The sequence below is a fragment of the Microcebus murinus genome, chromosome 27, assembly GCF_040939455.1.
Source record: "Microcebus murinus isolate Inina chromosome 27, M.murinus_Inina_mat1.0, whole genome shotgun sequence".
Classification (NCBI taxonomy): domain Eukaryota; kingdom Metazoa; phylum Chordata; class Mammalia; order Primates; family Cheirogaleidae; genus Microcebus; species Microcebus murinus.
The window spans coordinates 9,853,746-9,881,626 of record NC_134130.1 but is presented as its reverse complement, the minus strand read 5'-3'; the positions used below and the strand labels follow the sequence as shown (position 1 = coordinate 9,881,626).

Sequence of the window (27,881 nt, the reverse complement as noted above, 5' to 3'; positions counted from 1 at the left end):
TCATCCTCAAGTTTTAACCCCTCCTCTGCCCTTTCTCCTTTATTCTTAGCAGGTGATGACCTCACACAATTATCCGACATCAGTTCCCAGGTTGTCTCTCCTGTCTGTCTTATAATATCAGTCTCTGCGTCCATTTTTTTGGTTCTTCTTTTCTGTATTTGAGAAATACAGTCATATGCCGCATAGTGGCAATCTGGGCAACAGCAGGCGATTGTGGTCCCCGTTAAATTATAACGGAGGTGAAAACTTCCTATCGCCTAGGGACTTCTTGCCATCGTATTGTCACAGCACAACGCATTACCTTTTCTATGTTCAGATGTTGTTTAGACACACAGATACTCAGCATCGTGTTGCAGTTGCCTATAGTATTCGGCATAGCAACATGCTGTACAGGTTTGAAGCCTGGGAGCAACTGGCTCTCCCACATAGCCTAGGTGTGCAGTGGGCTATGCAATCTAGGTTTGTGTGCGTGCCCTCTATGACGTTCACACGACGGAATCGCCTAATGAGGCATTTCTCATTAAGTGACACGTGACTGCAGTTTTCCCTTCTCTTTTCCCTTCCACGTTTGCCCTTAATTCCATCTTTCTGTATCAGTTGAAGGTTCATTTGCAGAAAATAAACAAACCCTCTAGTTATTTTAATCAGAAAGGAATGTAATTAAGTGCCCATAGAATTATCTGAAAGATCTGGAAGGGCCTCCAGGAATGGCGTCGAACCACACTGCAGAACTGGCTGCCCAAGGGATTGGCCGCAAATGCCACAGTCAGGGAGGTGGGGAGTCAGGAAGCCACTGGGCCCACCGCTGCGTCCAGGGCTACGTGCTTTAGCTTGTGGCCTGAGATGAAGGAGCTGCCAGCAGAACTGCCGAATCCAGAGGAAAACCATCAACCAGATCTGCACCAGCAGCACGGGGCTTCGCACTTTGCTGTCTCTCCGCTTAACTCGATGCCAATACAAGTTTCTTGGAATGCACCTGCCGTTCTGGAACCGTCTCACCCGCAACCCTTGCCGCAGGAGAGCCTGAGAAATGCTGTTTTCTCTTTTCAGCCTCTGCCAGGCACCAGGTGCACTAGGAGCAGCTCAGGACAGAAGCTGAGCCGCCCAACCAACGCTCCTGTCTTCCCAGTGGCTGTTGGTTAACTCAATTATTAGTAACATTTCTTTTTTATTTACCTCATCTCTAGACCTCTTCTCTAGTCTTTTTTTCCATTTCACTGTTTACATTTCTGCATTTTTCCAGGGAGATTTTGCTTCCTACAACAAAGTATCTACTTGGGTTACTATTGTTTTTATTCCATTATATTCCAGTCCCTGTTTTTCTTTTTTCTTTCTTTTTTTTTTTTTTGCCTTTTCATCCTGAAAGCGTCCTATCACCATTTGCTGTTTACTTCCAGAAATGTCGCACCACCATAAACACGAATTCCCAACAGATTATGAACTTGGCTTTGGTTGGTACTAGGCAACTGCCCATCAGGGGCTGAGGTTGGAGTTCAGGATGTGGATAATTCCTTTTCACGGTGTAATGATTTCTTCTTCTTGAAACTTTACCCACCATTGTCATTTCTCTTGCTGTGTCTCCAGCGACCATTCTGACCGCTCCTCTGGTGACAGTTGAAGGATACAGACCTCCCTGAGGCTTTGGTTGAAGAGCCAGCTGCGATTTAGGAATGCTTATTAGATCTTGTTTCATAGGCAGGAGGAATTTTTGCCAAATGCCTAAAGTAAAAAATTGAGAAGGGGCTGGAGCTTCGGGAAGAGTTGATAGATCACAGACTACTCTACAGTTTCCACCAAAAAGTCTCTGAAACTTTCATTGTTGTCTAGGACCATCTCTCTTCCTCTCTCTTAATTATTGTCAAGTTCTTAAGAGTTCATCACATGGATTGAGAATAGTCCCACATGTGATAGGCTAGATTTATGCTAATTTTCTCTTTTCCATATATTTCAGTAGACTGTCCTAGTGGAATTTAAGGAAGAGGTTGTCTTATTTCTCCCACTTGTTTGGACATTTTTAACCCTTTGCACTTGCTTGCTTTTTTCTCAATTCCTTTATTCTACTCATGATTTAATATTTTAAATACCCCAGATTTTACAAAGTGCGGCAGTAGAAAAAAAACTGGAGTTTCTTTTCATACAAACTTATTTATTTGGATTTTTTTATATTTCAAATTATTGGTACATTCAAAGAGTAATTTTAATCTCTATAATTTTTGCTAACCGTGTCGAGTCACACTCGACATATGAGTGCAAAGGGTTAAAGAGGGCTTGTCAATGAGTTATACATGAAAATGCAACTCCTAAGATAAAATTTAGTTCTGATAGCAAGCTGACCTGAGGGATATGCTATACACACAACACAAAATAGTTTCAGTACAATATTTATCAACATTCAAATTTGATACCTACTTTCTAGTTAGTCATGAAAAACTTAGAAATGAAGAGATAATAACAGAAGAGAAAAAAGAGATGATCTTGGTTTTGTTTCTGTTTATGTGGTGAATCACATTTATTGATTTATATATGTGGAATCATCCTTGCATTCCTGGGATGAAGCCCATTTGGTCATGGTGGATTATTTTTTTGATGTGCTGTTGAATTCACTTTGCTAGTATTTTATTGAGGATTTTTGCATCTATATTCATAAGGGGTATTGGTCTGCAGTTTTTTGTTGTTGTTGTATCCTTTCCTGGCTTTGGTATCAAGGTGATATTGGCTTCATAGAATGCATTGGGGAGGATTCCCTCCTTCTCTATGTTATGGAATAATTTCTGCAGAATGGGCTCCAACTCTTCTCATAGGTCTGATAAAATTAGGCTGTGAATCCATCTGCTCCAGGGCTTCTTTTTCTTGGAAGTTTTTTAATTGCTGTTTCAATCTTATTACTTATTATTTATCTGTTCAGGAGTTCTATTTCTTCCTGATGGAGTCTTGGGAGATTTTGTATTTCCATAAATGTGTCCATTTTCCTCTACATTTTTGAATTTATGTGCATAGAGATTTTCATAGTATCCATTGATGATATTTTGTATTTCTGTGGTATCAGTTGTAATACCTTCTTTTTCATTTCTAACTGAGCTTATTTGAGTTCTTTCTCTTTGATTTCTGGTTAATCTAGTAAGAAGTCTATAAATTTTGTTTATCTTTTCAAAGATAACCAACTTTTTGTTTCATTGATCTTCTGTATGATTTTCTTATTTTTGATTTGGTTTAGTTCTGCTCTGACCTTAGTTATTTCTTTTCTTCTTTAATATTTTGCAACAAATTAGTATGTTCTTTCCCCCAGAAGTATTGAGATTGATTTGTTAGAAAAGGATAAGGCCTTCAATAGGTTATAATTTATAACAATAAAATGATGGGCCCTCCCAGAATAAAACTAATTGAATCAATGCAAATTTCAATATTGCCATTGCTTTGGCTCACAAAAACATTATTTTGCTTTCAAGAGTATCATTTAAAATGTAAATTCAGGCCGGGCACAGTGGCTCACGCCTGTAATCCTAGCACTCTGGGAGGCCAAGGTGGGTGGATTGCTCAAGGTCGGGAGTTCGAAACCAGCCTGAGCAAGAGCGAGACCCTGTCTCTACTATAAATAGAAAGAAAATAATTGGCCAACTAATATATATAGAAAAAATTAGCCGGGCATGGTGGTGCATGCCTGTAGTCCCAGCTACTTGGGAGGCTGAGGCAGTAGGATCGCTTGAGCCCAGGAGTTTGAGGTTGCTGTGAGCTAGGCTGACGCCATGGCACTCTAGCCTTGACAACAAAGCAAGACTCCGTCTCAAAAAAAAATAAAAATACAAAAATAAAATCAAATGTAAATTCATTTGCCAATATAAACTTTAAACCTACATCAGTTAACATATGAATTATCATTTAAGATCTTAGCAGGAATTAGTGGGTAACTATTAGAGATAAATTGAAATATGTTTCATGCCTAATCAGAAGTGAGCCTGGCTATGAAAATGTTCTTCAGAAATGCTGCTTTCCTGGTTTTGACCTCTCTGGACTCAGAATCTTTATTTTAATAGAGAGGGATCACCCTTGGTAGAAAAGAATCTAAAATAGTATTTTAAAGGGTTTTTAAATCTAAGATTGTATGATCGTGACACATGGTTCGTTGAGAACTATCTATTAAGCTCATATTACAAAATGAAATCTAAGCACATTAGCATCATTTGGGGTCCCAGCAGGAAATAGGTGACACACTCAAAGAAGTCATTCAAGATAATATAATGCAGGGACTATAGGTAGAACCAACAATGAAATGAAGCACCAGAAATCCAGAGATGAAAAGCAGAAAGCTATTATCACCCTTAGGCCTAGAGGTAGAAGGGGATACTGTGTGTTGTTGGAACCTAACAAGAGTTAAGGCAATGGTACTGGGGCAGACTGGCCAGGCCACACAGCAGAGCCTCCCTCAAATCATGGCCAAGCAGATCCACCAGGGAGTGCAAAGGCCCTGATCTCTCATTTCCTTCTCTTTCATCTCTACTGGTGCTTCCCGTTGGCCAAATCCAAGCAGGAGCCAGAGCGCAAGGGAGCCCAGCCAACGTGGTCACTAAAGGCCAGTCCTCCTCCCCTTCCACCCCCACACAGGAGAGGGCAGATGGAGAATGATCAGCACAACTTTTTGCCATAATCATAATGATAAAGGATATCAATCCTTAGTCATTCCTCACTAAGGAGTGGCGAGAGCCCTCTGCCACCATTCTGTGTCTCTGAATTTCTCTTCTTGCAGCATCTGAAGTTCTCTCCTAGCTTTATGGTCACTTAGTGTTCTACATCATTCTGTGCTAGAATATGATGCGGTCCTTATAACAAGGCTGGGTTTTTTTGTTATTTTTTTTTTTTGAGACAGAGTCTCACTTTGTTGCCCAGGCTCTTAGAGTGAGTGCCATGGCATCAGCCTAGCTCACAGCAACCTCAAACTCCTGGGCTCAAGCAATCCTACTGCCTCAGCCTCCCCAGTGGCTGGGACTACAGGCATGCACCACCATGCCTGGCTAATTTTTTCTATATATATATTAGTTGGCCAATTAATTTCTCTCTATTTATAATAGAGACAGAGTCTCACTCTTGCTCAGGCTGGTTTCGAACTCCTGACCTCGAGCAATCCGCCCGCCTTGGCCTCCCAGAGTGCTAGGATTACAGGCGTGAGCCACCACACCCGGGCTGGGTTTTTTTGTTTGTTTTTTTAAGAATAATCTCTCTTTTCTTTCTTTTTTTGCTAATGTTTGCTTAGTACCATGTCTTTTTTTTTTTTTTTTTTTTTTTTTTTGAGACAGAGTCTCACTTTTGTTGTCCAGGCTAGAGTGAGTGCCGTGGCGTCAGCCTAGCTCACAGCAACCTCAAACTCCTGGGCTCAAGCGATCCTTCTGCCTCAGCCTCCCGAGTAGCTGGGACTACAGGCATGTGCCACCATGCCCGGCTAATTTTTTTTTTTTTTTATATATATATCAGTTGGCCAATTAATTTCTTTCTGTTTATAGTAGAGACGGGGTCTCGCTCTTGCTCAGGCTGGTTTTGAACTCCTGACCTTGAGCAATCCGCCCGCCTCGGCCTCCCAAGAGCTAGGATTACAGGCGTGAGCCACAGCGCCCGGCCTAGTACCATGTCTTGAAGAGTTGATTTTAGTCTGGGCCACTCTCTTGAACATGTTCTCATATATCCTGGCTCCCTGACTTCATTACTATCCTGGGATGGCTTTTATCAGCCCTTTTAGCATTTTTATCAGCCCTTTTAGTCCTGTCCTACATTTTCTTAGCAATGGGAGGGGATTTTAAAATTTATTTTAATGGAAGAAATAACTTTCTTACTGGGGTAAAATGTTACAGTGGAACAATTATTTTTAAATGTATAATCGATGTAAGCATCTAACACCTTTCCCCACTTTTCTCTGTTCTTTATTCCTTTTATTCTGGTTCCTTTACATTGATTTCTGTTCTCTTTTTCTGTTTATTTACAATGTCGTGAATTACATTTGGCATTATGGTACATAATAAATTGTGTGTGTGTGTGTGTGTGTGTGTGTGTGTGTGTGTGTTTGGGGAGTGATGAGATGTGTTTAAGATGGTCTTGTGTGTTAACAGGTGAATTAAAAATCAGGGCTGGTTTGACAAATTGCAGATCTGTTTACCTCTGTTTCTCAGAGAAAGTGGCATGCTTTTTACAGGTCCTGTTGTTCTAACTATGCCTTTTTCACTCCACTCAGATTCGAAACCAGAGCAAAGCCTCCGGGTCGGGGCTCTGTGAGGGGGACGAAGTGGTTTCCATCAATGGCAACCCTTGTGCAGACCTCACGTACCCTGAAGTCATCAAGCTCATGGAAACCATAACAGACTCTCTCCAAATGCTCATCAAAAGGTATAACAGATTTGCTGAAATGTACATTGCCTCTTGGAATTAGGTGGGAATGATTATAGCTTCTACTCCAAAATTCATTTATGGGAAAACTGGGAGTACTTTGTAGAATAGTTAAACGGAAACACCACAGTGTTTGAGAAATGGGAGATTCTATTCAACTAAACTTTCTGGTTAATTGAGGACTAAGATGAAAATCTTTGTTTCAAGCACTTTGGTAAAAATCCTAGGTATTCTTTCCCCTCAGTACCACAACGGGCTTTTTATATATTGGTTTGTTTGTTCTTAGTACAGTAGGAGGTACAGAAAGACATAATTATCCCCATTTTTCATGTTTGTCAAAAGTGAACTCAGCTGAAAACACTAGCTAGCTAGTATTTAGATCCTTCTGTTCTTGAGTCCAAGATGTATTTTATTTAATGCATTAATTTTATTATAAAATCACCGATCCTCAAAATTTCCTATTTCTAAACTTTATCACTTTTGTTTAATTGCCTTCTCTTGTACCAAAACGGTGACTACCACAGTCATTTCTAATGTTTAGAATTTTGAATAATGTTGCACATTGAATAAACTACAAATTTTTATAATTTTAAAAAAAAATCCTAGGTATTTTAGACTACTTCCTTAGAAAGCTCGGTATATTGAGGAAAATTGAATACTTCTTTGATAGGTCAAGATTTTGTGATGGATCAGGATCACTAAATTATAATTCCCAGGTTCACAGATGAATTTAAAATGTTCACATATTAAACTATTAAACTGTATAATATTTTATTTGAAAGTGGATGCTAGGAGATGGAAAAGAGCAACAACAAAAAACTTAAGAAGCAGCCAGATGTCTGTCTAGCAGGATCTCCAATAAAACCAATTTTGGGGTATGGACAAAAGCAGGCGACTAGAGTAAAGCTTTTGCGCTGTGAGTCCAAGCCACTTGTGAATGCAAGCGCAACAAGGACCGCCGTCCCATTCAGCTGCTTAAAAATGCAGACTGGGAGGGAGTAGGCCAGATGGTGGACTAGCAGCAGCCGCACGTGCAGCTGGCAAACAGAGGACTGAAGGTGCAGGTGGCTGCCCAGCTACGGACAGGCCTTGTTGGCAGGAGCACTGTGACTCATCAGAGACGTGATGGGGGATGTTCAGAGCAAAGGAGAAGGTGATGGGGCAATCCACTGGGCACGATTGGAAGGGACTTTGGGGGAGGCATCTGCAGATGAGGAAGGGTAGAAGCAGAGAGCCCAGGGCTCCACAGTCCCCCGCAGGCATTGTGGCCAAGATGTGAGGGCCCCTCCACCGCGGACGTCTGGACTGATCAGGGAGCTGCTTGGAGTCCGTGCAGAGACACTGCATTGGAAAGCAGGTGCAGGAGGGACTCAGTGGCTACCGTTTCAGGTTTACTGCAATCGACACCACTCTGAGCTGTCACGTACAGAACACCAGGTCTGCACAGGGCTCACCTTTGCTGCAGCTGCCTCCACATCGCCCTGGCCAGCCGTGAAGGGGGAGGGAGAGTGGACACCCTTGCCTGCCCCATGACAGGGAGCTGAGCACTGCCCCTCACGGGAGATCTGAACGGCTTGGGTGCCATGGATGCTCCACGAGAAGCCCCACAGGGGCTGCCTGCATGGAACCTGGGCAGGCAGAGAGCCCTGGTGGCCCAGCAGCTTGGCCTCACAACCTTGCGCCTGCTATCCCCAAGCTGCCATCTGGCCCCCTGGCTCTGCACCCATGGTTTATGCACTGTCACCTGGCTTTGCCTCTCAGGCTGCAGCACTACTGCTAGGCCCCATGGCCCTGCCACTGAGGCTTGCACACTCTCACCAGGCCCTGTGTCCTGCCCGCTAGGTCCCAGCACCACCAGTGGGCCTGCAGCCCCAGCTCCCTACTGCTGTCAGTCCCCTGCTCCTGAAGCTCCAGTGTCACCACTAGGCCCATGGCCCTGGATCTGAGGCTCCCTTGTTGCTGTCAGACCTTATGGCCCTGGGCCTGAGGCTCCAGCTCTATCGCCACAACCTGCAGCCTGCCCATAAGGTTTCCACGCAGCTGCCAGGCCCCACAGCCCACCCCCACAACTCCCACCAGCTTCCTGGCAGCAACTGCCCCTGAGGTCAAATGCTCCACCAGTGACCCACTGGCCTCAAGCTACTATCACATCTGGACCCAGCTGGAGCAAATGCCCTCATCCCTGACATCCACGACCACTGCCTAGAAAGCCTCACCCAGCTGCCACTCTTGCCACTATAGGGAGATCCAGGCACAGCAATCCCCTGCAATGCCAACCTCTATGGAGAGGGACTCACCCAGCCCCCAACATGAACTTCCAGCAGTAGCCTGGGGAACAGCCCACCACTCTGCACAAAGATCATTCAACACAGGCTTGGACTGTGACAATCACAGGGGAACAGCATAACACAGATCAGCTGCATTAAAGGCTCTTAGTGCATCTGTTCCTCCCCTGCTGGGTTAATCTTCCAGAGTAGATCACAAAAGCCTCATCTAGGGACCTCTCCTTCTCACTAAGTAGGAGAGTTCCCAGCAAACAAGAACAGGTGTGCTACAAACCTACCTGCCCTGAGGTGACAGAAGAGAAGAAACCAGCAAAATAACTCTGGCAACATGAAAAAACAAGCTATGTGACACCCTCAAGTAATTACAATGGATTTACAGCAATGAACCCCAGCTAAAAGGAAATCCTTGAAATGTCAGAAATTTAGAATATGAATGGCAAATAAGATGAGTGGGACTGAAGAGATAATTGAAAACCAACACAAAGAAGCAAAAAATATTTTAAGACATCAGTGAAAAAATGAAAAATCAAAAAAGAGCTAGACAATATAAGAAAGGATATAACAGAACTTAAAGAAATGAAAGAGTCATTTAGGGAATTACAAAATACATCAGAAAGCTTTAGCAACAGACTAGACCAAGCAGAAGAAAGATTTTCAGAAAGAATTTCCTTGTGTGATGAAAAGGATTTCAAACTAACACAGTCAGTCAAAAATGCAGAAAAAAGGCCGGGCGCTGTGGCTCACGCCTGTAATCCTAGCTCTTGGGAGGCCGAGGCAGGCGGATTGCTCAAGGTCAGGAGTAAAACCAGCCTGAGCAAGAGCGAGACCCCGTCTCTACTACAAATAGAAAGAAATTAATTGGCCAACTGATATATATATATAAAATTAGCCGGGCATGGTGGCACATGCCTGTAGTCCCAGCTACCCGGGAGGCTGAGGCAGAAGGATCACTCGAGCCCAGGAGTTTGAGGTTGCTGTGAGCTAGGCTGACGCCGCGGCACTCACTCTAGCCTGGGCAACAAAGCGAGACTCTGTCTCAAAAAAAAAAAAAGAAAAAAAAGAAAAAAAAAATGCAGAAAAAAAAAAAAAGAAGAATGAGTAATTACTCAGAGAAATATGGAACTTTATGAAGTCAGCCAATTAAAAAATTATAGGTTTCCCTGAGGGAGGAGAAGAAAAATCAAAACATATAAGAAACCTATTTGATGAAATTATTGAGGAAAAGTTCCCTGGTATTGCCAGAGATTTGGATATCCAGATACAAGATGGTCATTGAACACTGAGAAGATTCATAGCAAATAGGACATCACCAAGACACATAGTCATCAACTTGGCCAAAGTCAAAATGAAGGAGAAAATTCTACAAGGAGTAAGATGAAAGCAAAAACTAACTTATAGAGGAAAACCCATCAGGCTAACAGCAGGCTTCTTAGCAGAACCTTAGAAGTCAGAGGGGCTGGGACTCCCTTTTTAGTCTTCTTTTTAAATGGAACAAGTACCAACCAAGAATTTTTATGCTGCAAAAACTAAGTTTCATAAATGATGGAGAAATGAATATTTTTCCAGACAAGCAAACACTAAGGGAATTTGTTACTATTATGCATGGAACTGCATTATGCATGGAACAACATATATAAAAACACAGTATAAAAATATCTGAAAGCTAAAGCCCACAGCTCCTATAAAACAATAGCACAAGAAGGAAAACAAAATAATAAGTTCATTCAATATGATAAACAGAATGGTATACCACATAATACTAACACTGAACATGAATGGTCTTAATGCCTACTTAAAAGATACAGACTGACTGAATGGATGAAAATAAAACAACCCATGTAAATGCTATTTCCAAGAAACACATCTAACTTGCAAGGGCTCACACAGACTTAAGGTAAAGGGACAGAAAAAAATATTCCATGCAAATGGAAACAAAAAAATACAGATGTAGCCATTCTCATATCAGATAAAATACTTTTTAAAACTTTTTTATATACAGTTTTTTAAAAAAACTTTAACAATGTTCTAAAAAAAAAAAAAAGAACAAAGATGGCCATTATACAATGGTAAAAGGAGCAATTCAACAAGAAGATATAATAATCCTAAATATGTATGCTTCTAACACAGGAACTCCCAAATTCATAAAGCAAATTCTAATAGATCTAAAAAAGAAACAAACAGTACCATAGTAATTGCTGAGGATTTCAACATCCCACTGACAGAGCTAGACAAATCAATGAAGCAGAAAACCACTGGACTTAATGGAAACACTGGACTTAAACGGGACTCTAGAACAAAATGTACCTAATAAATGTTTACAGAACATTCTACCCCCAAATGACTGAATATATGTTCTTCTCATCAGCACATGGATAATCCCCAAGATTGATCATATCTTAGGCCACAAAACAAGTCTCAGCAAATTCAGAAAAATTGAAATCATACCATGTATCCTCTCAGACCACAGTGGAATAAAACTAGAAATTAACTCAATTCTACACAAAGTCATGGCAATTAAACAACCTGCTGATGAACAATCCTTGAGTCTTGAGTCAATGATAAAATTAAGATGGAAATCAAAAGATTTCTTGAACTGAACAACAAAAAGGACACAGCTATCAAAATCTGTGGGATACAGCAAAAGCAGTCCTAAGGGGAATGTTCATAGCCTTAAATACCTACATTGAAAAGTTTTAAATATCACAAATTAACAATCTACTGTCACATCTCAAAGAACTAGGAAAAGAAGAGCAAACCAAATTCAAAGCTAGCAGAAGAAAATAAATAATGAAGCTCAGAGCAGACCTAAACAAAATAGAAACCAAAAAATTATATACAAAGGATCAACAAAACAAGAAGTTGGTTCTTTGAAAAGAAAAAGAAAACCAATAGACCATTAGCAGATTAACCAGAAATAGAAGAGAAAGGACTCAATCAGAAATGAAGGAGACATTACAACTGATACCACAGAAATACAAAATATCATCCATGAATACTACAAAAGCCTCTATGCACACAAACTAGAAAATGTAGAGGAAATGGATAAATTCCTGGAAACACACAACCTCCCAAGCCTACATTAGGAAAAAATAGAAATCCTGAACAGATCAATAACAAGCAGTGAGAGATTGAAGTGGTAATAAAAATTCTCCTAACCAAAACAAAAACAAGAACAAAAAACAAAAAAACCTCAGACCAGATGGGTTCTACCAGACCTACAAAGAGCTGGTACCTATCCTAGAGAAATTATTCCATTACATCTAGAAGGAAGGAATCCTCCCTAACTTATTCTGTGAAGCTAGTATCACCTTGATACCAAAGCCAGGTAAGGACATAACAAAAAAACAAAACTACAGACCAATATCCCTTATGAATATAGATGCTAAAATCCTCAACAAAATGCTAGCAAAGTGAATTCAACAACACATTCAAAAGATAATTCACCATGATTAAGTGAGTTTCATCCCAAGAATACGAGGATGGGTAAACATCTGCAAATCAATAAATGTGATTCACCACATAAACAGAAGCAAAAACAAAGACTATATGATCATCTCAATGGATGCAGTAAAGCATTGAATAAAATCCAGCACCCTTCATGATAAAAACCCTCAACAAACTAGGCATAGAAGAAACATACCTTAAAATTACAAAAGCCATATTTGACAAACCCACAGTCAGCATCATACTGAATGGGGAGAAGTTGAAAGCATTTTTTCTAAGAATTAGAAAAAGACAAGAGTACCCACTGTCACCACTTCTATTTAACATAGTACTGGATGTGCCAGTCAGAGCAATCGGACAAGAGGAAGAAATAAAGAGTATTCAAATAGGGAAAGAGGCAGTCAAATAATCCTGTTCACTGATGATATGATCTTGTAACTAGAAACCCCCTAAATACTCCACCAAAAGACTCCTAGAATTGATCAATAAATTCTGCAAAGACTCAGTTTACAAAATCAATGTATGCAAATAAGTATACATTTCTATACTAATAACAGTCAAGCTGAGAGTCAAATCAAGGACTCAATACCATCTACAATAGCTACAAAGAAAAGAAAATATCAAGGAATATACTTAACCAAGGAGATGAAAGATCTCTACAAGAAGTACAAAACATTGATGAAAGAAATTGCAGATAACACAAATGAATGCAAAAACGTCCCTTATTCATGGATTGGTAGAATCAACATTGTTAAAATGTCTATACTGCCCAAAGTGATTTGGAGATTCAGTGCAACCTCCCCTCAAATACCAACATCCTATTTTACAAATCTAAAAAAAAAAAAATCCTAAGCTTCATTTTATTCGGAACCAAAAAAAGAGCCAGAATAGCCAAAGCAATCTTAAGGAAAAGGAACAAATCTGGAGGCATCACATTACCTGACTTCAAATTGTACTATAAAGCTATAGTAACCAAAACAGCATTGTATTGGTATAAAAGTAGAGACATAGACCAATGCAACAGAATAGAGAACCCAGAAATAAAATCATCTGCCTACAACCAACTGATCTTTAACAAAGTAGACAACAACATACACTGGGGAAAAGTAAGCCCTATTCAATGAAGGGCTAGATAGACAAATGCAGAAGAAGGAAACATGATTCCTATCTCTCACCATATACAAAAATTGATTTAAGATGGATAAAAGACTTAAATGTAAGGCATGGAGCCATACAAATTCTAGAAAAAAATGTAGGAAAAACTCTTCTAGACCTTGGCCTAGGCAAAGTATTTATTACTAACACTCCAAAGGCAATTACAGCAACAATAAAAATAAATAAATGGGACTTGATAAATTAAAAAGCTTCTGCACAGCTAAGGAAATAATCAACAGAGCAAATAGACAATCTACAGAATGGAAGAAAATATTCACAAATCATACATTCTACAAAGGGCTAATATCCAGAATCTACAAAGAACTCAAACAAATCAGCAGGAAAAAAAACAAAACAAAACATGAAAAAGTGGGCAAAAGACATGAGTAGCAGTTCTTCAAAAGAAGATAAAAAAATGGTCTACAAACATGAAAAAATGCTCAATATCACTAATGATCAGGGAAATGCAAATTAAAACCACAATGAGATACTACCTTAACCCTGTCAGATGACCATTATTAAAAAGTCAAAAAACAATAAATGCTGGTGTGGATACAGAAAGGAACCCTTAGGCACTGTTAGTGGGACTGCAAATTAATATAAAGTCTATGGAAAATAGTATGGAGATTTCTCAAAGAACTAACTAAAAGTAGACTTACCATTTGATCCAGTAACCCCACTACTGGATATCTACCCAAAGGAAAAGAAGCCATTTCATCAAAAAGACATATGCACTTGAAAGTTTATTGCAGCACAATTCACAATTGCAAAGTTTCATAAGTGGATTAGAAAATGTGGTATGTATATACCATGGAATGCAAGTCATCTATAAAAATGAATTAAATAATGTCTTTTGCAGCAATTTGGATGGAACTGAAGACCATTATTTTAAGCGAAGTATCTCAGGAATGAAAAAACAAACACCATGTGTACTCTCCAATAATTAGGAGGTAAACGATGGCCACACACAAGCACAAAGAAATGTAAAGACCATTGGAATCTAAGAAGAGCGGAGGTTCAGAGGGGGTGAAGGGTAAAAGCTTACTTATTGGGTACAGTGAACACTACTTTTATGATAAGCACACTAAAAGAGCTCCAACTTAAGCATTATTCAAGCTATACATGTAACATAAACATTTGTACCTCCTTAATGTTTTGAAATTTAAAAAAATACAGAAGAAAAATTTAAACAGAAAAACAAAAGAAAACAATGAGGGCAATAACAAAAACTATAGCATTGACATTTTTATGGCATACAAATCATGGTACAGTCCATACTGATTTTGTAGCTGAAGCCCTGACCATTGCATTATAATAAATCCAGAAAGGAAAGCTCTGGCTTCCTGAAGAACAGCCTTTAAGAAGGTGTCAGCAGACATGTCAAAATGAACCTCAAAGCCTTCTAGGTTTTGCCTCAACTCTGTAGTAGCACTACATACAGAGTTACCCTTCTGATAATCACTCAGTATGATTCCATTTCAATACAATGAATTCACTATTGCCAAAATCTTGTGACAACAAGAGAAATCTAGCATTATTCTTGTAATCTCCTATCTAAATATTTACCCATCAAATCCAGTATTTAAGGCCTTAGCATCCCAGTTATTTATAAAGCTGCCATTTGCTTTTAAAATGGGCCCAACAGAAATGTTGCCAAGTATAATCACAGTGTGCATTATCATGTATAAATCTCAGAAATATTTGAAGATTTCCATCTCTGTAAAGGTTTAATCATATCTAAAGTGGGGAAAAATCCCTTTCTAATTTGTTCCCTTTTTTAGCGTCTTTACTGATTTGATGAGGCCAGTGTCTCTGGAATGCATTTGCTGTCTGGAACATCCCTACTAGTTCTTGTTTTGATTATGATCACTGTCGCTGGGAGAGTCAACAGGAGGGAGGGGGTTAACGCTGAGTCTTAGTACATACTCACTTTCAGAAATAAATGGACCAGTTCTCCACCACTTTTAATAACTGGAATCATCGTTATTAGTTTCTGTTCATATTATGACTTTTTACAAAATAAATAATAATTGATGGGATTCGAAATGTAATCCCAAATTAAAATCAGCCCCAAGGCGGTCATCATCTTCATCATCATCATCTACCGCCACCACTCTGGGTATCTGAGCATTGTTTCCTGCAATTAAATATTCCTCTCATATCACTGTCATCTCTCACTAGAGGACAAATATTTTACTTTTCCTGGCCTAATGCCCAGAGTTAGCTGGGCTAGATTATTTTAAAATAACTCCTTTAACATTAAGTTTGTATTATCTTAACTTTTATTAAAATGATTAGGCATAAAAAGTAAATAATTATATAATTATGACATATAAATTTTTGAATTCAGTACCTATATAGACTGAAATGAGTATTTTAAGGTATAAAGCTTCTCTCTCTCTCTCTCTCCTTCTCTTTCTGTCTCTATCTTGCATGCTTTTATGATATTTATTTGTGTCTATACATTTTACTTCAGCTACCAATAAATGTTAACATTTATCTAGCCCATTTGTCTGAATTCCAGTCTATAAAGCTGGAATGGATTGAAATGACCCTCTTCTCAGCTCCATAATTGATTGTTAACATAATTCAAAGTGATTTAATCTACTTCCATCCCAAAGCCTTCCTAAATTAAAACTTTCTGACCTCTTGATACCCTCAAATTCAGTTTAACAGGGTATATTTATCATTTTCTCTGTAAGAATGATCTAATTTTCTATCATCATGTTTTTTAAATACTGTATTATAATTTTTAAAAAATACTGTATATAAGTATTTAAAGGAAGCTTTTCAAATTACTTACATAGAGAAAGCTACATTTTGTTTGATTGTTAGTTTTTGTTTTGTGTAGTTTTGTTTTGCTCAATGCAGTCAAAAGCAAAGTTAAGGAGTAAGTATTTCAAACATTGGTCTGAAATTCCACTACCACATAAATTCCAAGGTAAATTCCTTTGAGTAAAGTAGAATTAGGAGCTCACTCCCTTCAATTGACGATTCCTGCATTAGTCATGGTGCATTTTCAGGGAGGAAGAAAGGGGCAGAGATAGCTACTACCGCTTCTTTAAAAAAAAGTACAAACGTAAGAAGTGAAGGCATCTCCTACAGCTATTCTGTGAATGATAATTCTCTTCTAAAACCATTTAGAGTTTAGAGTTTTAGAAAGAAGTTGTTTAACTCCAAAACAGACATTGCTGCCTCTCACAAAGTCAAATTTGCAAAACCAACTGGGAATGCTTAAGGTCAAAATCAAAGAACCATGGTGTGCAGCTCCGGCCTCCTTAGCTGAGAGATAAAGGAACAGTTTGACTTCAGATATTCTAAAAGGAAAATGCTCCAAGAAACAGGTTCAAATAGAAGAAAGGGAGGCAACTCGGATTATAAATACTCCATGACTTAATGATCCATTGCAGCATGGAAAGGATTTCTCTTTACACAAGAGCACTGGGCTGGGGTCCACTTATTACAAAACACATGCTCACTGGAGCTTGACAAATAGCTCCTATTTCATTCCTTTCAAGAAAGCACAGCCTCTAAAAGGATTACTTGAGTTATCTGTAAGTTGAGATGGATCTGTAGCTGCTGGATGTGTTTATGTGACTTTCACCAAAATTTAGTCAATAAGACATTGAAATGCTTTGTCACTCTGGAACAAACCCAGTACAGGAGAGACCCAAATACACAAATAATTACAGATAAAGGGCATCTGTGTGGCTAAAGCCTGGGCTTTTTAAACATGAAAGCTGACTTTAGGATGGATTTAGTTTTCATTATCTTTTGTAAGCACTTTCGTTGTGCTTTAACGAAAAGTTTATTTGGAAGCTCTTTAAATAATAATATGAACATGTTGCAAATTTCTGTTTTCAAATATGATGCAGTTGACATTTAGGAGGGAATATTTTGAAATATGTAGTAGACATGATAAAAGTGTCAGGGAATTCTTTGGCGGGTGTAATGCACTCTGATTTAAGTGTCTGGAATTATTTTTCTGTGTGCAGACCATCCAGTGGGACAAGCGAGGCTTTGATCTCTGAAAGTGAAAACAAAAACCATGAGCATCTCACACATGAGGGGTCTGTGGAAAGTACCACCCTGCAGATTCGACCAGCCACAAAGACCCAGTACAGAGAGTTCTTCATCACCCCAGTCAAGAGTGGAGTTTCCCTAGCTGAGGACCAAAAAAGCGGTCCTGGTTGTAAAGAGAACTTAAAAGAAGAAACAGACTTGGGCTACCAAAGGGCTCCTCAAACGCCTGACTCCCAAAGCGGACTCTTGGCAGAAGAAGTTATCGTAAGGGAAAGGGCAGAAGGGGGGTGGCCAGGCACTATGGTTGAACTCCAACTGTCCCTTTCACAGGAGAGACACAAGGACACTAGTGGCCCCATCGTGGCTCTCCTGGGAGCTGAAAAATCTAAGTCTCCTGACCCAGACCCTAACTTACAACAGGATGGGATTGTCCACATAAATTCAGGCTCTGCTAATGAGAAAGCAGACCCTTGTCTGAGGTCCAGCAAGATAATCCAGCTCTCCAGGGGTACAGAGTTGAGAGTGGTGCAGGGGAGCGAAGGAGGGGACGCGAGGCTGCCCCGGGTGGAAGTGATCGTGGACTGCTCTGACAGGCAGAAGACAGAAGGGTGCAGGCTTCAGGCAGGAAAGGGGTGTGTGGATTCTTCAGGGGAAGGAGGGCAGTCAGAGGCACCTCCTTCTCTGGTATCCTTTGCCGTCTCATCAGAAGGCACAGAGCAGGGGGAAGATCCACGCTCAGAAAAGGACCACAGCAGACCTCACAAGCACCGAGCGCGGCACGCACGTAAGTCCTGCCCAGGGTCAGTGCCCGGGCTGTCAGAAGGGGCTTGGGAGTTGGGGACATTTTGCTGCTGCTTTGTTTGCATGATTTTTTTTTTTTTTTGGAAAGATTTTTCTTATGTTTGTCATTGGCTTTTTAAAAAGACATTTAATGAATGCACAAAATAACAAATGTGAAATTGTGGAGAATACCAATTTCCGAATGGGAAACGAGGAGTTTGAACTTCATAGTGGATTTAAATGTTTTTCACTGATTTCTTTTTTATCCCTAAAGGCACAGGAATTGTTAAAGAGAATAATATGGTCAATGTGCCTTTTTCAATTTGTTTCAGAAACTTATACTATTTCATGTTAAAATAGCATAAGAGAGCATTTGAAGTCGTGTGGACTCTGAGTTTAAATGTCAAAAACTGTCGAGTCTGCTACAGAGATGTGTCGTTAAAATACAAGCCCTACCACTGATATTAAAAGCAGATCTTCATTTTGAAAAAAAAAAAAAAAACCTCATTGTGCAGTTTGATGATGCTTGCAGAAGTGGGTTTGACAGACAAGGACAAGTGTGGCACTGAGCAGTTGCATGGTCCTCCGCATTTCTAAGTCTTCACTAGACTGCAAAGTGTTCATCTACCTTCTTAGACATAGAGGTCAGACTCCAGGGCCATGTGGAGGCATTTAAATGTCCCCAGACAGAAAATATATTTCAATATCAGCCTTTGTGTGGCATTTTGTTTTACCCACGGGAGGGAGGACAGAAAGGAGAATGAGGATAAGAGTGGAAGTTAGGTGTTTTGATTTTTTTTTTTGTTTTCTTTCATGTATTTGTTTCTTTTTTCACTAAAATTTCATTTGAGGATGTAACATCTCACAGGCAAAGGCGCTCGAATGTGTGGATGTACACAACAGCAGTGCACTCGGCTGTTCCAAGTGGCATATTAGTCTTCTAACCTATTGTTATCCCTTTCAAAGCATATTTTTAGCATAACCACTTGTAGCTTTATTGGCAAGTGCTGTTAATCATTCCTTATACTTTACGCATCTGGACACCATCTCCACATTTATAGCATATTAAACCAGAGTATTAAGACATCATCCACATACTTTACATGTTGGCAGTGGAGTTAGCAACAACTGCGCAACTGTGACTGTCAATTTAAAAAGTTGTATAACGCTAGTCGAAAAAGGAATTACATTTAGTAATAACCACATTTTTAAACTATTTTCTCTATACAAAATTTGATTGCCAGTAAATATCTGTAACTTTGACAGACAAGGGTATGTGTAATATATCCTTATTAAATAATCATAAAATTATATCCTCTGATTATATTTTATTGTTTAAAAATAAGTCATTGTTTGATATTTTCTTCCAGTGACAAAAAGGCTCATTTTCAACCATAAAATATTCAAAATTTTTTTCTGAATTTTCCATTTAACTATTTTGAGGAATTAAAACCTTTTTTTTGAGAATCATACTTATCATTGAAAGCATGATGAACTATAAATTATAAATTATGGATGCTATAAATTAATTTGCTATCAATTAATTTGCCACCCCTTTATTTTTGATAAAGTAAGAATGAAAGAAAAAATTTAAATGTAAATTTTTTAACTGTCATACTTTTGTTTTAAATGACTTAATTTCTGCATCAGTTTTTACGTGCAGTCACAAGAGTCACAAGTCATACAGTTTTTAAATTTCTCCAAGTTTTACATTATATCTTGCTGTAATTAAAGTATTATATTTCCAAAATACCAATGCATTTACAAACAAATTTGTCTAGACAACTTTGTAGCTAGAGTTTCTTACATACATTCACAATGATGTAATAGTCTGAATTATAACTATTGATTCAGTACTTTCAATGATTAATTCAGTGTTTTAATTTATATCAATTTAGTAGCTGTGAATGGAAAGATTTGAGGCAGTTGTCAGGGTAAGAAACAAAAGAAAAAGAGAAAGGGGGAAACCTACATAGCTAATTTCATTACATTAAAACATCTAGAAAATTTTTAAACATTTTCTTGGGATACCCCCTCCCTTTTTAAGATACTTGGAAACAGTTTTATATTGACATTTTATTTTTTAAATATGGAAGTATAAAGATGTATTATCTTGTTTTTTAGAAAACATTATGTCCTTTTTAGTTTTATTTTATATTCTATTAATTGGCATTTACTAGCCACTTTTTATTGTTAAAGTCTAAAGATTCATAGAGAAACAAATGTATAAAACACACATTCTAAGCAACATATATAAAATATTTTTATGGAAACAAATGGAACAGGGCATTATATAGTATTATATGTATATAGTTTATTACTATATAAGTATAAATTTTAAAAGAAATAAGAAAGATAAATGCGTTGGATTCCTTCAAAATTCAGTACCCAATTGCAAGAATTGTTTCATATTCCTTGCCCCCCCCCCCGAAAAAAGGCAATTTCTAGAGTTGCTGTGGTGTCTTCCTTGAACTCGTGCGCTCAATATACTCTTTCACTTCCCCAGGGCTCAGGAGGAGTGAAAGTCTGTCAGAAAAGCAAGTGAAAGAAGCAAAGTCCAAATGCAAAAGCATCGCCCTCCTGCTCACGGACGCCCCCGAGCCCAGCTCCAAGGGGGTGTTGATGTTTAGGCGGCGCCGGCGCAGGGCGCGGAGGTACACGCTCGTGAGCTACGGCACGGGCCGGCCGGCGCGCGGGTCCGCGGAGGAGGACGAGGACGAGGACGGCGCGTGCGCAGCGGAACTTCCGGGCTCCAGCGAGTCGGAGGCGGAAGACAACGAGGAGCTGCCGTCCGACGTCGACGTCGACGGCGGCGCGCCAATTGTGAACTTCGACTGGGACTCGGGGCTGGCGGGCGTCGAAAGGAAGCTGAGCAGCGGGGACAAGATGGAGATGCTGCCCGACACCTCGGGCAAGGGAGCCCTCATGTTCGCCCGGAGGAGGGAGAGAATGGATCAGATCGCGGCGCTGAGGGACGAGGACGGGCCGCAGGGGCCGCCGGGCCCCGGAGCCCCGACTCCTCACGGGACGGACGCGGGCCCGGCGGCGGCGCGGGTCTCCGTGAGCAGAAGCTACCTCGAGCTGGGCCGCGGCCCCGGCCCCGGCGGGGCCCCCGAGACGGCGCACGGGCAGAGGGCGACCCCGACCAACAGGACGGCGCAGCCCTTCCCGGGGCCCGCGCTGCAGCCGGCAGCCCCCTACTCCCCGACGCGGAACGTGACGAGCCCCGTCGCCGACTTCCCTGCGCCGCCGCCTTACTCGGCGGTCGCCCCTCTGCCCGACACCTTCGCAGTAGCGGGCTCGAGCCCGGCACAGCCCCCTCCGTGGCCCCAGCCCGCCCCCTGGGCCCAGCCCGCCTTCTACGACTCATCCGAGCGCATCGCCTCCCGGGACGAGCGGATCTCCGTGCCCGCGAAGAGAACAGGCATCCTGCAGGAGGCCAAGAGGAGAAGCACCACGAAACCCATGTTTACTTTTAAAGAGCCCAAAGTCAGCCCAAATCCTGAACTCTTGTCGCTCCTTCAAAATTCAGAAGGCAAACGGGGTGCCGGAGCTGGGGGCGATTCTGGGCCGGAAGAAGACTACCTCAGCCTGGGAGCCGAGGCCTGTAATTTCATGCAGGGTGGCTCTGCTAAGCAAAAGACCCCACCTCCTGTTGCTCCCAAACCTGCAGTCAAGTCCTCGTCCTCCCAGCCAGTAACTCCAGTGTCCCCAGTCTGGTCTCCAGGAGTGGCTCCAGCCCAGCCTCCTGCCTTCCCCACGTCAAACCCATCGCAGGGCATTGTTGTCTCCTCCATCAAAATAGCCCAGCCTTCCTACCCTGCGGCCCGGCCCGCCAGTTCTTTGAACCTGGCTGGTCCTTTCAAAGGGCCACAAGCAGCAGTAGCCAGTAAGAATTACACACCTAAGCCACCGGCTCCTACCCCGACCGTCAACGCTGCTTATGCTGGTGCAGTGGGACCATCCAATGAGCTTCCAGGAATGAGTGGGAAAGGAGCCCAGCTCTTCGCCAAAAGGCAGTCGAGGATGGAGAAGTATGTGGTCGATTCAGATACGGTGCAGGCGCATGCTGCTCGAGCCCAGTCTCCCACTCCTTCTCTGCCGGCCGGTTGGAAGTACTCTCCCAATGTCCGAGCACCTCCTCCCATGGCCTACAATCCCATCCACTCCCCATCCTACCCCCTAGCTGCTGTCAAGTCTCAGCCATCAGCCGCACAGGCCCCCAAAATGGGCAAGAAAAAGGGCAAGAAGCCCCTCAATGCTCTGGATGTCATGAAGCACCAACCATACCAGCTGAACGCATCCTTGTTTACTTTCCAACCTCCAGGCGCAAAGGATGGCCTCCCCCAAAAGTCACCAGCCAAGGTCAATTCACCCCTGGCCACGAAGCAAGCTCTCCCCCTGCGGCCAGTGAACGCTGGCTCACCCCCCAACGTGCAGGCTTCATCGGTGTACTCCGTACCGGCCTACACCTCTCAGCCTGCCTTCTTTGCAGAGGCCACCTCACCGGTCAGTGCCTCCCCAGTGCCTGTGGCCGTCCCCACATCTCCAAAGCAGGAATCAGCCTCATCATCTTATTTCGTGGCACCAAGGCCAAAATTCTCAGCCAAGAAAAGTGGTGTCACAATTCAGGTGTGGAAACCATCTGTTGTGGAAGAGTAATCTTGTAGTTCAAGCTGAGTGTCCACTTTGCTTGAAATGAATTGTTTGCAGTGTTACTTGAGTCCCTGAAAATGCCTAGCAAGTCCTCAACTTACTTAATTTCATATGTGTCACCTCCCAATCTGGGTCCAAGGAGCGTAATATTTTTAATGAGTCAAAAATCTAACTCAGATTGACTTAAAACATATTATCTTTGCACACTTAAACAATCCAGGAGCACCCTAAAATAAACATGCCATTATATTAAGTAAGCAGGATACTTAGGATTTATGCTTTAGTCACAAGAAAGACAGTGATCAGTGTTAACAAACTTCAGGACACAGCCTTTATGTAGCATAACAGCTGTGCTCCTTTGGTGAAAAGGTTCGAATGTAGTGAGAATATAGTCTGTACTGACAGATCTCCTTTTCAACCAGTGCTTTCTCTCTATTACTAATGTAAGGAAATAAAAAATCTATAGAGGACAGGGATCACCTCCGGTCTGTCATCCTCAGCCACCCGTTTGATGTTGCACATAGGTGCTCTGAGGACTGTTGGAACGTACATGGTTTAGTAAGAATTGGTTAAGAAAGAGGGTCTTACTGATTACCAAGCACTTACGGTGTATTGGGTTTTTTGCCAGATGTTTGTACATATATTAACTCATTTCAGAAGACACATTTAAAGTAAATGGGATTGGGCAGGAAGGATAACTGTCCATAGAGATGGTTCCCATGCTCCCTCTTGAGTTACTAAAGGAACTATATGAGCACATCTCCCATTTCCCTAGAAGGCATAACTTTGTTTCCCTCAGCAGAGGCAAGTGGTAGGGTACAGCGAATGAAGTAACGTGTGGAGAGCAGGATGCACATAAAGGTGTGGTAGCTATTGTATGGCCATGGGAAAACATGTGATTGGGACCTGAAGGGTTACTGACTGCAGGGGCTGATGGCGAATCACAAGGAACCTCGGGTGCGTGGAAACTGCAAGGGGAGGTCACATAATTACTAGCATCACTTCTGAGTGGCCTCACAGATTTTTTTTCTCGTGTTCATTTGCTTTTTGACAACTGCTTTTCCCACTGTTCCTTGCAGTTCTATCCTTGCATCACACTTTATTTATGTTTGAGGGATCAGGACAGGTCAGGCAAGGTTACCTTGTGCATTCGAACTGGTCACACTCCAGATCGTCATCTGGCTGGCTAGGAAGTGAATAATGGTACGGAGAGTAAACCTGAAGACCTTTCTCAGGTCTATTTTAAGTCTGAGTCTGACCAACCATGGAAAATATTCAACATGAATTAATGTAGAGAACTGTCAAGCATTTATGACAGCTCCCAGGAAAACCATGTACTCTATGCAGGAGCTATGTTGAGAGATCTCTCAGAAAAACCTGCCTGGTTTGAGGGTACGTGGTACCGTTGTAATCCTCTGAAAATATCCTGTTCTTTTTCTGCTGTCACTGTCAATCTGCTATATTTTTCACTGTCCTATTAAAATATTACTTTCTTCTTTATCTGTTCAATGTCTATATTTTTTAAAAAAGTCTTCCTTGTAGGAGCTATTCTGATGTAAGTCTTTTCTCTGGTATTTCCCTCACGGGCTCCCATAACAATTTCCTTTTAGAGTATACCCATCTCTCTGTACATCATAAAACTGCAAGCCTTAGGTATTTCTAAAACATAACACACAAAGAGGAGAACTAAGTCAGCTACACAACAATGGGGCTAATTCTTCTGCTTTTTCTCTGAAAACTCTTCCATTGCTTTTGGTGGCAGTCAGGATATAGCTTGGTCTCATACTTGCCTTTTTGGGAAATCAATCAGGAAGATTAATAACAGGATAAAGGAAAAAACAGTCTATCCATTATATAACACAGTTGTTTGTATTACTTGTCCCTTGCAAAGGAAATCTATTGAATGCTGTGCATTTTGCATTCTTTTCTAATAGAACAACCAAAAAAGGCTTCTTAAGGAGAAGCAGGAAAGGAGATCATTTTTATGGCTTTGCATTCTTAACATAGCATTTAAAGAACAGCATGCATTCAAGGAAGGACATGGAACACAAGTAGTCAATTTGAAATAATCGGTTCAAAAGTATCCCCAAATGGTAATGACCCAGAAGTATTTCCAGTTGCCCAGAGGTTTGTGGTATGTAGAAATGTGAAGTGTTTTCAGTTCATTTCCTGTTGGACAGGTGGCAATCTTAGCAGAGACACTATTTGGAGTCGATGACTAAAGACAGAACTAACATGATTGTGTCTTCTAGTCATCCTAGGACTGTCTGTGGTTCCCCTGAACTTTCTAAGAGGCATGTCAGGTATGCATGCAGTCAAAGCATCTACAATTCCGACTGAGAACTGGTGTTATAGGTCTCACTCTGAGGAATATTGGAAGTGGGAGGGAGGGCTAATATGCTCCCTGGAGTGAGGGGGATTTCCTTTCCTTATTCTCCCCCCAACACCCTTAGGGTGCTGTATGTGGCATCTTCCAGGTTGGGTCTATGCAAGTGATGTCAGTGTGGCAGTTAGAAGGGTTAGAACTCAAGACATCAGTTTCCCTCCTACTGGACACCTTTTGCAATCAGTACTGTTAATTTAGTTGTGATGGTTGTTTGATTGGTTGATTGGCTGGTCATGAGGTTTGGGGAGGCAGTTTTTGTTTAGTTTTTAGCACCTTGCCTCTTCCCTTGTGCTCTATTAGTTTAATTTCTAGGCAGAACACTCATGAAGTCAGTTTTCGTTGTCAGCTCAACAGCAATGGTAATTTACTGAGTGCCTATGTAACATTGGGGACATTATGTGTATCATCCCAAGGAATCCAAGCCACAGTGTGTACAGGCTCTGGGATAGAAACTGAAAGGTAATCAGTCACTGACTTTCTGCAGGACCTTCAACAAATTTCTCTTTCTACGAGTTTCCCTTAATAATGTGTAAGCCTTCTCTTCCTGCCCAGAGTGTTATGCTGCAGTGAGTCTGCGTAACGTAGGAGATTCTAGGAGGAAGAGAGGTGCTGTTAAATATAAGTATGATATATTCCACCTAGTCTTGTTGGAGGGCAGATTGGGAATCTGAGCATTGCCACCTTACTCTTAGAATGTTCACAACTTTATTTCTAATATTTTATTAATAGACACATCCAGTTTTGAGAGAGGAAAAAACATACTATTTCTGCACTGATAGTGTAAAGCATACATTTTTAGGATACATTTCATATGACACATTTAGGTTATCATTCTAGAGCATGTAAAACTTTTTGCTTCAAAATATATCTAGCATGATTATTAGTGATGATGTACATCAAGCCTCTGCACTAACAGTCTCATTTGTTCTTCACAAGAAGCAACTTATTTTCAGCATAGGAAAACCAATCAGAGTAACAAATAGCTCTTTAGAATAAGCCTGTGTTATTTAACTATTCTAGACAGTGCTGACTGCTCTCAAGAAGCTGTCATTGTAGGACAGCCAAGTATTATCACATAGCCTAAATTCTAGCCTTGGCAAGAGCCACATCTGAGATGTAAAATAAATAAATAAATAAATAAAAGATATACATTTAAAGGGGGTGAACGAACATACATAGGACCATTTTCTTACTTGCATTTACTAGATTAAAGAACTTTGAAGGTCATTTTGCTGCTAACAGACATATGGAACATTCTATGTGTCTCTCAGTTCAAGTCTCTTAAGAACAGAACGCACATGCCTGCTCGTGTCTGAGCTGAGATTTACTCTGTCAGATAAAAACCCCTTGCTGTGTCTCACTCCATACAGTTATAAACTGTAGAACCTGCAAGCACCACATCCTAAGAGTGAGTTCCTGAAATCAGTTGCTATTTTATGAGTCACCGCCGGCTGGCAGAAAGGGCATTTGAAGTCACAGTCATCAAAAAGAAGTGATTGTTTTCTGAAAAGCCAAATACTAAGAACACTTCCAGAGGGAAGTGGTGGGGTGTGTACTTGTTCCCTCATAAAATCAGGGTCGTTGAGTTTGTTTTAAAAAATTTTTTATAAGTTCATGAGAAAAATACGTCAATTCTAAGAACCAACATTATATTCCCATAAACACTGACCCTTGCTGGTCTTATGTCCCCATATCATTGGACTCTGGGGGACACAAAGACTCGTGTGACACTTCAGAGCTGCTGAGTTAGTCAACAAGTATTCTGGGAAAAATCAGAAATGAATTCTTTACTAGATGTTCCATCAGGGTTGGCTAAGGGCCAAAAAGCAGGCTAATAAATTCCCACAGGACCCGAACACCAGGCAAAGTTGCTCTAAGAGGCCAGTCTCCATTTATCCCTCAATGGTTCTAAAAAACAAAAGTGCAGTCATCACAGGTTAGGTCATCCTGTGAGCATCAGGCCAATAAAATCATCTCCCAGCGGAGCCCTCGAGTCAGAACACCTCAGTGTTCTCAGGTGCAGACAGTTTCCCAGTTAAAAGAAAATCCAAAAATTTAAGTTTCTATGGAATGTATATTTGTACACTAAACTACTGCTTGGCTCTTAGAAATCAGAGAACTACTCAGAGGCAATTAAATGGAGAGAAATTTAATTTAAAAAATATCAAATCCAGGCCGGGCGCGGTGGCTCACGCCTGTAATCCTAGCACTCTGGGAGGCCGAGGCGGGTGGATTGCTCGAGGTCAGGAGTTCAAAACCAGCCTGAACAAGAGCGAGACCCCGTCTCTACTATAAATAGAAAGAAAATTAATTGGCCAACTAATACATACAGAAAAAATTAGCCGGGCATTGTGGCGCATGCCTGTAGTCCCAGCTACTCGGGAGGCTGAGGCAGTAGGATCGCTTGAGCCCAGGAGTCTGAGGTTGCTGTGAGCTAGGCTGACGCCATGGCACTCACTCTAGCCTGGGCAACAAAGTGAGACTCTGTCTCAAAAAAAAAAAAAACAAAAAACAAAAATATCAAATCTGTCAGACATTTCTCAGACTCCTGATTTTATCAAAGGCTTACTAGCTACTAAAGTACATCTCAAGTGCACAGGGAAGAAAGTTAGACATCTAAAGTGTCCTATAGTTTAAGTAATTTTTTTGTTATTCATACATATAATGTTTCAAATTTTCATTTTTTAGTTCTAAATGTAAAGCTTCTTCATGTTTATCTCTGTTTATCTCATTCTTCACATGTCTATCTAAATGAGGTATGCTTTGTGACCAGTGAAATGTAAATT

General features: G+C 40.9%; 1 protein-coding gene across 2 annotated transcripts in view; it reads left to right on the top strand.

The window, feature by feature from the left end:
* Positions 1-27,881, top strand: part of SYNPO2 (synaptopodin 2) — a 171,284-nt gene that overhangs the window by 116,909 nt on the left and 26,494 nt on the right. The window contains exons 2-4 of one of the 2 annotated variants that reach the window (XM_012786389.3): positions 6,215-6,366; positions 17,246-18,057; positions 20,560-22,685. In XM_012786389.3, the coding sequence (XP_012641843.3) occupies positions 6,215-6,366; positions 17,246-18,057; positions 20,560-22,685 (3,090 nt within the window). Of the gene's footprint in view, positions 1-6,214; positions 6,367-17,245; positions 18,058-20,559; positions 24,210-27,881 lie in introns of those variants that run through there. The other variant, XM_012786387.3, reaches the window with a different exon arrangement.